Below are 13,882 nucleotides of genomic sequence, written 5' to 3' on the forward strand. Positions count from 1 at the left end.
AAAATTAAAGGGTATAGTAAATGTGGAAGAAGCCCAGAAAATACATGGTGTTATGTTACTATAAGGTATTATTACTGCTGAGGACAGAATCTATTTGGAGAAAGGAAGAAAGAGCTACATAATAGGTATCAGATAATAAAAACTGTCACTAAACCTACAAGGGACTAAGATTTCTTCCAGGAAAAAAATTAGACATGTGCTTTCTGTAAATTACTTACCCCTGCTGTAGAATAAGATCCTGTTATCATACTCTTCTTTTGACTTTTATCTCACTGCACAGAATCGTGATTTTTAATGAATGTCAAAAGTTGCATTTTGAGTTAAACTACTGTTATCTCTCCATTTAAATTTCTATTGAATTCAGTTCTAATGAGAGTGGATTGACAGTTCTCTAAAATGATGTCTAAAACACCTGAAACACAGTCCCTGGACAAGTTTCCAAAATTATATCAATGTAGACTCTGGCCTCTACTAGCACTATTCTCCTTTCCATATTCAGTGGATATTTTAAATTCATCATGAAGAAAGAGATCTTATCAGTAGAATATATACATCTTTCAGATTGTTTTTCAATAGCGATGATAAAATTTCACTGCTCCGTCTATACGTATATTCCTTTTACCCACAGGATAATAAACTCTTTAGCTTGGCATATAAAATCTTCCATAATCAGAAACTACCTGGTTGCCAAAGGCAGGGGGTAGGAGGGTGGGCGAAAGGTGAAGGTGTTCAAAAGGTACAAATTTCCAGTTATAAGACAAATAAATCCTAGGGATATAATTTACAGCATGGTAACTGTAGTTAACAATACTATATTGTATATATGAGAGTTGCTAAGACAGTAGATTTTAAAAAGTCTCATCATAAGAAAAATATGTATAACTATGTGAGGGGATGGATATTAAGTACATTTACTATGATAATCATTTTGTAATATATATATATATAAATCATTATGCTGTATACCTAAAAGGAATACAATGTTAAATATCAATAACATCTCAATTAAAATTTGTTTAAATAAATTTTAAAAAGCAGCTCAGATGGGAAAATAGGGAAACAGGATTACTTAGATATAAATATTATTTTTTTTAACATCACCAAAGCAATTCATGTAATGTTTTAATGCTGTATTAGTGAGGGACAGGAAAAACAGAAGAAAAACAACCTGCCATATATATGTGTGGAGGAGCAATTAGTTAGAGAGGAAGTTCATTTTAGTAGTAATATCAAGTAAAAAGTGGTGATTACATGCGATTTTACGCCCTCCGTTATCTTCTCATTACTATTTCATTAGTCTTTTTTTTTTTCTTTAAAAAACACCCTGTAATAAGGGTATCCACATGATCCCAGGGATACATAATTGAAATTACTAATGGTGGCAGCTGCTGAAACTACATCCAAAAGACAGGTTGCAAAATACATTGAGATATGTGTATTGAAACTATAGTAGTATAATTAAAACATAACCTTCAAAAGGCCCTAGTATGAAGAAAATCGGGTTGGGTCCTTTTGCATGTGTTTCATTTCTACTAAATGAATAAAATATGAAAAAAAGAACAAAAAAACATTATATATTCTTATAAATAATGTTTCAAAATTCCATTTTTTATAGAGTGAGAAATTACTAAAAGATAGGCATTTGAAGATCTGTTCTAGTTAGTTAGAGAACCAGATGACTACAACCAAGAATCAAGATCATAGGCCAGGGTGACAAATAAATGGTAAGAATTTATCAAGAAAGAATTTATAGTTTTCTGTGCATCCATTGTCATGGAATTGCCACTATCACTATTCCACACCCAAACCTCTGGCTGAGATGCAGGGCTGAGAGGTTCCCTCAAACTCCCAGGCAATTTTCCTACTGAGGAAGCCCTCCCCCATACTACAGAATATCACAGGGATCATCTGTAACCAAAAAAGGTTCCTTTTTATCATTTAAGATACTAGTTCATCTCTTAATAACTATCTTGGCAATATAAACTGCCACCATTGTGTAGATTTACCATTGCCTCATGATAGGTCAATGAAAGCCATACCTATCCAAATTATTCCTTAAGAAAAAAAAGGAAGAAAAGAAACTACCTTTTGCAAACTGAGTATTTACAGCCCCACCCACCCAAATTGCTATACTAAGGCCTAACCCTCCAATGTGGCTATATTTGGAAATGGGGCTTAAAAGGAATTAAGGTTAAATGAGGTAATAGGGCGGGGCTCTGCCCTAATGCCCTAAAATTAGTGTCCTTGGGGCACGTGGGTGGCTCAGTTGGTTAAGTGTCTGCCTTTGGCTCAGATAATGATCCTAGGGTCCTGGGATAGAGACCTACATTGGGCTCCTTGCTCAGCTGGGAGCCTGCTTCTCCCTCTGCCTCTGCCTGCCGCTCTGCCTGCCTGTGCTCTCTCTCAGTCAAATAAATAAATAAAATATTTTTTAAAAATTTAAAAATTAAATTAAATTAAATTAAGGTCCTTATAAAAGATACACCACAGAGTTCTCTCTCTCCCTCTCCCTTCTTTTCATCTCCCCATGCCCCCATGCACTAAGGAAAGGCCATTAAGCACATAAAAAGAATCAGCTGTCTGCAACCCTAGGTAAGAGCTCTCACAAGACACAAACTTTGCTGGCACTGTGATCTTGCCAAATTGTGAGAACATAAATTTCTGTTGTTTAAACCACCCAGCAGTGGTATTTTGTTATAGCAGTCTGAGAAGACTAACACATTATCTCTATTACTAAATGCTTCGTACTATCTCTCATTTTCAGAAGATGTACTTTGATGAATTACTCAACATGAGAAACATTTCACTGAACACAAGGGGAAAGCAAATTCATAAAAAGTGCTTTGTATGAAGTATTATTTGTAGTCAAGCTGCCTTGTAAAAATTATGCTTACCCTTGAAGAATAATGTACTCTTGGGAGCTTTCAGCCCAACAGCCACTCAGCATTGCAGCAAAATAACTAGATCTGGCACTTAAAATGGCTCTAAAGGGAAGGGGAGGAAAAAAACACAGGTAAACATTTATGTACTATACAAAATATAATTTTTTATGAAACTCTTCATCTTAACTCTTAAAACATAATAATCTATTTGTCTTGCTTGTATTTACTGGTAGGATTATAATAATAATAAAAATTATAAACCTACATTTATACCTAAATATTTTGTTTTGTTTTTTAGAGAGAGAGAGCACATGCATGTGTATGGTGGGAGGTGGAGGAGAGAAGGAGGAGGAGGAAGAAAGAGAATCTTAAACAGGTTCCATATCAGGGGGGAGCCTGACATGGGGCTTGATCTCACAACCCTGTGACAATGACCTGAGCTGAAATCAAGAGCTGGACACTTAACCAACTGAGCTACCTAGGCACCACAATATACCTAAATATTTTGATTACTTAACTAGAACATTAATTCCAATGTCCTTTTTATCTTTTTTAGTTTTTCCCCCTCAAAGCTCTTTAACTTTAAAAATGATTGAAACTATTTTCATGAGTAAGAGAGTAATAAATCATTTGCAAGTGGAGAAATAAAGAACAAAAGTTATATAACATCTTAAGGGAGTATCAATAAGAAAGGCACTAGAACCATAAAGGTCCTGAGTTCAAGCTCAGAACTTAGCTAATTGTGCTAAAGAACAGCTATATCTTAGATGTGAGAAATGACAAGAAAGATATTTTCTTTTGAATTTCCGTTCTATCTTCTCACATAAAATGTCCATTTATTATTTAATTCAACAAATATCTATTGACTTCTATTTTGTGCTGGGCACTATTCCAAGTGCTAGGAATATAGCAGTAAATGAGATACACAGAACAACATTATATTCTAGTGGAGAATGGTATGGAAGAATGGAGAGGGACAAGGAGAAGAAAAATATACTTCTGGCAATGGCTTGCTAGGCTGTCTCAGACCAAAACTCCTAAAAATAGCCAGGAAAAAGAGGGAGACAAATATAGATATAGACATACACATAAATACATAGATATAGATTCTTTTTAAGAAAGCAAGAATGATTTGAAGGCATCAGGTACCATCATGGTAGATTTTGAGACAAATTATAAGAGAGAAGACAAAAGAGCTGACCCAAGTATTTTAGGTTAACTTTTTCCACTGAGGCAATTGCCAATATCTTTGATGAACGTAGATGCAAAAATCCTTAACAAAATTATTAGCAAACCAGATCCAACAATACATTTAAAAAAATCATTCACCATGATCAAGTGGGATTTATTACTGAGACGCAAATGCAAGGGCAGTTCAGTAACTGCAAATCAATCAAAGCAGTAAATCACATCAACACAAGAAATGGTAAAAACCATATAATCATTTCAATAGATGCCAAAAAAGCATTTGACAAAGTACAACATCCATTCATGATAAAAACCCTAAGAGAGTAGGTTTAGAGAGAATATAACTAAACATAAAGGTCATATATAAAAAACACACAGCCACCATCATACTCAAAGGTGAAAAACTGAGAGCTTCCCCCTAAAGTCGGGAACAAGACAAGGATGTTCAGTCTCATGACTTTTATTCAACATAACACTGGAAGTCTTAGCCACAGCAATCAGACAAGAAAAAGAAATAAGAGGCATCCATATTAATGAGGAATAAATAAAACTGTCTCTATTTGCAAATGACATACTGTACATAGCAAACCCTAAAGCCTCCACCAAAAACCTACTAGAACTGATAAATGAATTCAGTAAGGTTACAGAACATATAATCAACATACAGAAATCCACTGCATTTCTATACACTACTAATAAAGTACCAGAAAGAGAAATAAGAAAACAATCCCATTTATAATTGTAGAAAAAATAATAAGATACCTAAGAATAAACCTAGCCAAAGAGGTGAAAGACCTGTACTCTGAAAACTGTAAGACACTGATAAGAGAAAATGAAGACAACACAAACAAATGGAAAGATTCTCCATGCTAATGGATTGGAAGGACAAATATTGTTAAAATGTCTATACTACCCAAAGCAATCTACAGATTTAACGCAATCCCTATCAAAATACCAACAGCATTTTTCACTAAATTCGAACAAATAATCTTAAATGTGTATGGAATCACAAAAGATCCCAAATAGACAAAGCAATTCTGAAGAAGAACAAAACTGGAGGTATCACAATCCCAGATTTCAAGATATAATATAAAGCTGTAGTAATCAAAACAGTATGGTACTGGCAAAAATAGACACAGAGATCAATGGAACAGAATAGAGAACCTAGAAATAAACCCATGATTAATCTGGACAGGGATTAATTCTCAACAAGGGAGGCAAGAATATGCAATGGGAAAAAGTCTTTCAACAAATGGTGTTGGGGAAATGGGAGAACTACAAGCAAAAGAATGAAACTGGACCACTTTCTCACACATATACAAAAATAAACTCAAAATGGATTAAGGACTTAAATGTGAGACCTGAAACCATAAAAATCCTAGAAGAGAGCACAGGCAGTTAATTACTCTGACATCAGATATAGCCACATTTTTCTAGATATGTCTCACGAGGCAAGAGAAACAAAAGCAAAAATAAATTACTGGGACTACATCAAGATAAAAAACTTGTACACAACAAAGGAAACAACAAAACTAAAAGACAACCTTGGAATGGGAGAAGATATTTGCAAATGACATATCCAACAAACAGTTTCCAAAATATACAAAGAACTTATACAATTCACCAAAAAAGCAAACAATCTAAGTTAAAAATGAACAGAAGACAAAAGCAGACATTTCTACAAAGAAGACATATAGATGGCCACAGATACATGAAAAGATGCTCAACAGCACTCATCAGCAGGGAAATACAAATCAAACCACAATGAGATATCACCTCACGCCTGTCAGAATGGCTAAAATAAAAAACATGAAAAACAACAAATGTCAGTGAGGATATGCAGAAAAAGAATTTCATGCACTGCTGGTGGGAATACACGCTGGTACAGCCACTGTGGAAAACAGTATGGAGGTTGCTCAAAAAGTTAAAAATAGAACTACCCTACAATCCAGCAGTTACTCTAGTAGGTATTTATCCAGGAATACAGAATTACTAATTCAAAGGGATACATGAACCCCAATATTTACAGCAGTGTTATCTACAATAGCCAAATTATGGAAGCAGCCCAAGTTTTCATTGATAGATGAAAGAATAAAGAAGAGGTGTATATATATTACATAATATATAAAAAAGGAATGACATCTTACCATTTGCCAGCAACATGGATGGAGCTAGACAGTATAATGCTAAGTGAAATAAGACAGTTGGAGAAAGACAAATACTGTATAATTCCAATCATATGTGGAATTTAAGAAACAAAACAAAGGAAAAAAAAGACAGAAACCAAAAAGCAGACTTTAACTATAGAGAACAAACAGATGGCTACCAGAGGGGAGGAGGGGAGGAGGATGGGTGAAGTAGGTGAGGGGGATTAAGAGTACACTTACCATGATGAGCAGTGAGTAACAGAATTGTTGAATCACTATACTGTACACCTGAAACTAATATAACACTGTATGATAACCACAGTGGAAATAAAATTTAAAAATTTTTAAAAATTAAAAAAAACTCATCAAATTGAACATTTAACTGTCTGCATTTGATTATATGTGACTCCTAAACATAATAAACTTAACTGTAAAAAAAAAAAGAATAAAAATAAAACTTAATAAGGAAAATTACAGGCCAAGATGACTTCCCCAGTAAAGGCAAATAAATATTTAAGGAAGATATAAAATCAATCTTACTCAAATAAATTTTTATTAAAAATAAAATAAAAATAAAATCAGAAAAAAAAAAACCCAGGAAGAAATACTTTCCAACTCATTTTATGAAGTCAACATAATCTTGAGACCTAAACCTAACAAGGACACTACAGAAAAAGGAAAATTATGGGTCAACTTCTCTCAGAAATATAGATGTAAATATATTCAACAAAATATTAGCAAACTGAATCCAGCAATAAATACAGTGAATAAAATATCATAATTGAGTTGAGATTATTATAGGAATGCAAGATTGCTTTAACATTTCAAAATCAAGCAATATAATTTAGCACATTAACAAAATAAAGAAGAAAAATTATGATCATTAAAATAGATGCAGAAAAGCATTTGACAAAATTCAATACCAATTTATGATTTTAAAAATTTAGGCAATTCCAATCAAAACTTCAGAAAGCTACTTTGTAGATATTGACGATGTGATTCTAAAATTTATATGGAGGGGCGCCTGGGTGGCTCAGTCAGTTAAGCATCTGCCTTCGGCTCAGGTCATGATCCCAGAGTCCTGGGATTGAGCCCCCCCTGTGGGGCTCCCTGCCCAGTGGAGAGCCTCCTTCTGCCCCTCCCCCCCAATCTCTCGCTCATCCTCACTCTATCTCAAATACATAAAATCTTTTTTTTAAAGATTTTACTTATTCATTCGACAGAGAGAGAGACAGCCAGCGAGAGAGGGAACACAAGCAGGGGGAGTGGGAGGGGAAGAAGCAGGCCCCCAGCAGAAGAGCCCCACCCGGAGCCCAATCCCAGAACGCCAGGATCACGCCCTGAGCCGAAAGCAGACGCCCAACGACTGAGCCACCCAGGCGCCCCACAAATACATAAAATCTTTTTAAAAAATAAAATAAATAAAAGTTATGTGGAAAGGCAAAGAACCAAAAATAGCCAATACAAAACTGGAAAAGAAGAACAAAGTTGGAGGATTCCGACTACCCGATTTCAAGAGAAACTATATAGTTACAGTACTCAAGGCAGCATGTATTGCTGAAGGAAGAGACATACAGATCAGAGGCCAGAAATAGATCTACACTAAAATAGTTAACTGAGTTTTGACAGAAGCTCCATGGCAATTCAACGGAGAAAGGATAGGCTTTTTAACAAATGTTTTGGAATAATTGGACATCCACATGCAAAAAAGTAAACCTAGATACAAACCTTTAACTTACATAAAAGTTAATTCAAAATTGATCAAAGAAAGAAAGAAAAATCTATGTGGTGACAGATATAAAATACAAAATCCTAAACTTCCAGAGGAAACCATAGGACCTTGGGTTTGGTGATGAATTTGATACAATATTGAAGTACAATCTACAAAAGAAAAAACTGATAAGCGGGATTCTATTAAAATTAAAAACTTCAGCGTGGCAACTACAGTCAGTAATATTTTATTGTATATTTGAAAGCTGCCAAAAAAGTAAATCTTAAAAGTTCTCATCGCAAGGGGAAAATTTTTTTTGTAACTTTGTATGGTGATGGATGGTAACTAGACTTAGTGTGGTGATCACTTCACTATGTCTACAAATATTGAATGATAATGTTGAACACCTGAAACAAATATAACATGTCAATTTTAACTCAACAAAAAAATTAAAAACTTATGCTCTGTAGGAGACACTGTTAAGAGAATGAAAAGACAAGGCTCAGGGAGGAAGTATTTGCAAACCACATTTCAGATAAAGGACTTCTGCCCAAAATATAAAAGAACTCTTAAAACTCAACATTTGACAACGAACAACCCACTTTTAAAATGAGCAAAAGATACGAACAAAAAAACTCCCAATGATATACAGATGGCAAATAATCATGTGAAAAGATCCTCAAGATCCTCTGTCATTAGGGAAAAAGTAAAATGAGGGCACCTGCCTAGCTTGGTCAGTAGAGCATGTGACTCTTGATCTCAGGGTTGTGAGTTCAAGCCCCATGTTGGGCATGGAACCTATCTAAAATTTTTAAAAAGTTAAAAAAAAAAAAAAAGTAAAAGGAGATACCAGTACAGAGAATGACTGAAATCCAAAAAACTGACAATATCAATTACTGATGAAGATGAGGACCAAAAGGAACTCTCACTCATTGCTAGTAGAAATACAAGTGGGGGGCACCTGAGTGGCTCAATCGGTTGAGTGACTGACTCTTGATTTTGGCTCAGGTCATGACCTCAGGGTCTTGAGATCAAGCCCCACATCAGGCCCCCCCTGGGTATGGAGCCTAAGATTCTCTCTCTCTTCCTCTGTCCCTCCCTGACCCCCTGCTCATGGGTATGCTTTCTCTCTCAGAAAGAAAAGAAAAGAAAAGAAAAGAAAAGAAAAGAAAAGAAAAGAAAAGAAAAGAAAAGAAAAGAAAGAAAGGGAAAGAAAGAAAGAAAGGGAAAGAAAGAGAGAGAGAAAGAAAGAAATGCAAGGGGTACAGCCCCTTTGAAAGAGAGTTTGGCAGTTTCTTGCCAAGCTGAACATAATCTTACCATATGATCTGACAATCCTACTCCTGGGTATTTTACCAGCTGATCTGAAAATTACGTCCATACAAAAACTTGCACACAAACGTTTACAACAACTTTATTCATTATCACCACATCTAAGGCAACCATAATGTCCCTCAATAGGTGAATCAATAAACTGTGGTTCATTCTTTACAACAGAATATTACTCAGTGATAAAAAAGGAATTAGCTCTCAAGCCACACAAAAACATGGATGAATCTTAAATGCATATTGCTAAGCATAAGAAACCAGTCTCATAAGGCTACATACTGTTTGATTGTATTCTATGGCATTCTGGAAAAGTTAAAACTGTGAAGACAGTTTAAAAATTTTTTAGAAATTTGGAGAGGGCATCAATCACAGGGAAGTTTTAGTTGAAACTATTCTGTATGATACTGTAATGGTAGATGTAGGACAATATGCATTTATAAAAACCCATAAAACTTTACAGCACAAGTGAAATTTAATGTACATAAATTAAAACAAAAACACTTTGGAGGAGGTCAGGGAACTCTAGGATGAAATGTAGACTGTGACAAAAGAATCGAACTGCATACAAATACATGAAATAACCTTACTGAAGGGAGTGGAAAAGAAAGGTCCTGGCCTAAATAACTTTGGAAATGAGTATAGACTACAAGAATAAAGACTAAGGAACACTGTACTCCAGTTGGTGAAGTTATTTCCCACGAAGTAGGGATTAACAATTCTGAAACCATTATACATGAATACTAGAATTGAAGAATTAAGTACTAGATATTGGATGATGAAAGCCAAGTTTGTCACTGCTACAGAAGATTACAGACAAGTAAGGGGATAGACTAGGAAAATCTATGTGGTGACAGATTAGTGTTGGAGACAGCAATATGAATTTATATTTAGCTTAATATAAAGATGGATTCAGGGGGCACCTGGGTGGCTCAGTTGGTTAAGTGTCTGCCTCCATCTCAGGTCATGATCCTGGAGTCCTGGGATCGAGCCCCACATTGGGCTCCCTGATCAGTGGGGACCCTGTTTCTCCCTCTCCCTCTGTTCCCCCTTCTTGTGTGTTCATGCTCTCTGTCAAATAAATAAATAAAATCTTAAAAAAAAGATGGATTCATATAGAAATATTTATAGCTATGTGCACATATGCAGGTTAGTATACATACATATATTTCTTTGCTCTGTCAGCTGAGAAGACCTAAAAGAAACAGCAACAAGCACACCTAGTATCCAGATATTAGTTTCTAATAACATCAGAATAAAAGAACCAGGGTTCATTAGAGAAATGGTTGATTCTAGGACAGATGAGCTTAGAGCATTTTTAGTGTCAAAAAGTAAGGAAATACTACACACACACACGCGCGCACACACACACAAAATGATGTGGGGGAGGGGGTGTCAAAGGGACCTAAGAACAAAGCTCCTGTAGTTAAAGCCGGAACAATTTCAGCAACAAAATAAATAAGCCAAAGTACGAAAAAAGCCAACTTACAAACCGAAGTACAAAATATAAATCAAAGTACAAAATAAATATTAATCCATATTGATATACAGAAATGATTGAATAAATAAATAAGTGGGGAGAAAGAGGGAAATTTCTTGTGCAAAAGAATTCCAAATAATTTAGATAGATACTATTCCCTCAAGAAGGTGACCATAACTCCCATCCCTTAAGTGTGGGCTGTATACAGTCACTTCTTTCCAGAGAGTACAGTGTGCAAATGGGAGATGGGCTGCAAGTAACTTTGGGGATGGTGATGAGAATAACTTTACAGTGTAAAAATCAAACAAAAACTCCCTCAACCAGGTGATCAAGGTTAACATAAACAATGATAAGTCATGATGATTACATGTACCCATGAAATGATGTAATAAGAATGACACTTTATGCTTTTGAACTTCCTCACCAAAACCTATAACCTATTTAATGTTGAAAAAAATCAGATAAACTCCAATTGAGGAACATCTCTACAAAATACTTGCCCAGAGCTCAAACTGTCAAGGTCATCAAAAACAAGTAAAGTCTATGAAACTGTTAGAGCCAAGAGAAGCCTAAGGAGACATGACCACTAAATGTAATGTGGCATCCTGGAAGGGACCCCAGGGGAATAAAGGACAGTAGGCAAAAACTAAAGAATTCTGAATAAACTATGGACTTTAGTTAATAATAATGTCTCAATGTTGGTTCATTAATTGTAACAAATGTACTATTCTAAATGTATATGTAAGATGTTGATAATATGGGAACTGAGTGTGGCAGCATATGGGAATTCTCTACTCCTCCCAGTTTTTCTGTAAATTTAAAATTGTTCTAAGAAGTAAAGTATATTAAGAAAAAAATTAGGGATTCTGCTTCTACTTTTGAAAGATAACTTTTCTATATTAACAAGTAGAAAAGTGAATAAAAAAATAAAATATGACACTGGAAAAAAAAGAAAAGGTAGTACAGGACTGATCCTTAAGAGAAGGAAAACCAATGAGATAAGCCTTACAGTCATGATGCTTCTTTCTTCCTAGAAGCAGTTTCTAGATCATGGCATACAGAGGACAAACACAAGAAGAGCCTGGTTGTCCTACTGAGTTGAGAAGACTAATATAGCAGCTTCAGGAGGATGAGTCAGCTGGAATTTATGGGGGCACAGTACTGTGGAAGAGGGAGTTATGAGAAAAAGAGCTCCAGAAATTAGAGGAATTAGCTTTTGTCTGAATATAATCTGAACATATATAGCAAAAAGCTCCATGATGTCAGGCAAAGAATAAAGGCCAGGGAGCTGGCCGATATTCAAGTTCCTTCCAGCCAGAATTGAATAACTTGGAGCACTAAGGAAAGCTCCCAAGAGGGTCACATCCGAGTAGAAAAGCTATATTAACATTTAGAGCAAAGGAAACTCTAGATCCACCTTACAAAATTTAAAAACAAGTCTCAGAAAGATAAAGATGATACATAATAACTAAATTACCTGCTAAAACAGACTTCAGCACTTTTTAAAGACAGACAATAAAATTTAAACACTCAACAATATAATGTCCAGTATATAATTTAAAAAATTCTAGTATGTAAAAAAGTAGCATCTGTTGACTATAACCAGGAGAAAAATCAGTCAATAGAAGCAGGCCTAGAAATGAAGAGATGATGGGATTAGCAGACAAAGCTTTTTTTTTTTTTTTTAAGATAAAGAAAGCGAATAAGTGTGCATGAGTGAAGAGGGGGAAAGGGAGAGAGAGAATCCACACCCAGCATGGAGCCTGACAAGGGGCTTGATCTCACAACCCTGAGATCATGACCTGAGCTAAAACCAAGAGTCAGATGCTTAACTGACTGAGCCACCCAGATGTCCCCAGATAAAGCATTTTAAAAAGCTATCATAGATATGCTCAAGGATTTTCTTAATAAGTAACATAATGAAGAGAAAAAAAGAATTAAGAAAAAACGGAGAAATTTTAGTGCAAAAATATACAATATCTGAATGAAGAAATTCATGCATGAACTTAAAAGATTCTGAGAAACAAACTGAGGGCTTCAGAGGGGAGGTGGGTGGAGGAATGGGATAGACTGGTGATGGGTAGTAAGGAGGGCACATACTGCATGGTGCACTGGGTGTTATACGCAACTAATGAATCATCGAACCTTGCATCAGAAACCAGGGATGTACTGTATGGTGACTAACATAATGTAATAAAAAAAACATTAAAAAAAAAGATTAGATACTGATAAAGGAAAGATTAATGTACCTGTGCACATAGCAATATAAATTATCCAAATAAAATGTAGGGAGAGAAAAGAAAATTAAAAGAAAAAAAAGCTTACGTGAGCTATGGAACTAACATATATATAATTGGAGTCCCAGGTATAAAGGAGAGAAAGAAGGGGATTGCAAGACAATCTGAAAAAAAAAAAAAGATTGTTGTAAATTTTCCAAATTTCACAGAAACCACAAACCCAAAGATCCAAGAAGCTCAATAAATCGTAAGCAGGAAAAACACAAAGAAAAGCACATGGTACATCATAATGAAATTGCTGAAAACTAATTACAGGGGAAAAACGCTTTTAAAGCAGCCAGGGAAAAAAGGCACATGACATATTGATAAGCAAAACTAGGCATGATCACAGACTTCTTGTCAGAGACAATGCAAGCCAGGTAACAATAAAATTATATCTGTAAAGCACTGGAAGAAATAAAAAATTGCCAATTTATAATTCTAAATCCAGCAAAAATATCTTTCAAAAATGAAGTCAAAATGAAGACCTTTTCTAGACAAAAGATGAGAAAAGTCATTAGCAAGCTGACCTGTATTACAAGAAATTTAAACAAAGTTCTTCAAACCTAAGGAAAACTTTAATAGAAACCTGCTCTTAATAAAAGATTGAAAGTGCAAGAAATGGTAATATGTTGGTAAATTTAAATTTCCTCATTAAAAAAAAAATTACATAGGGGCAGCTGGCTCAGCCAGTTAAGCGTTGGTTCTTGATTTTGGCTCAAGTCATGATCTCAGGGTCGTGAGACCGAGCCCTGCGTCAGCTCCAGGCTCAGCGTGGAGTCTGCTTGAGTTTTTCTCCTTCTCCCTCTGCCCCTCCCCCCATTTGCATTCTCTCTCTCTAAAATAAATGAATAAAATCTTTTAAATAAGTA

The 13,882-nt window shown here is 35.1% G+C and overlaps 1 protein-coding gene across 1 annotated transcript in view; it reads right to left on the reverse strand.

The window, feature by feature from the left end:
- BTBD8 (BTB domain containing 8) overlaps positions 1-13,882 on the reverse strand; it is a 93,834-nt gene that overhangs the window by 42,028 nt on the left and 37,924 nt on the right. Inside the window, exon 5 of the mRNA XM_008697717.2 lies at positions 2,895-2,984. Within this exon, the coding sequence (XP_008695939.2) occupies positions 2,895-2,984 (90 nt within the window). The remainder of the gene's footprint in view (positions 1-2,894; positions 2,985-13,882) is intronic.

Source organism: Ursus maritimus, unplaced genomic scaffold, assembly GCF_017311325.1.
Source record: "Ursus maritimus isolate PB19 unplaced genomic scaffold, ASM1731132v1 scaffold_12, whole genome shotgun sequence".
In the NCBI taxonomy this organism is placed as follows: domain Eukaryota; kingdom Metazoa; phylum Chordata; class Mammalia; order Carnivora; family Ursidae; genus Ursus; species Ursus maritimus.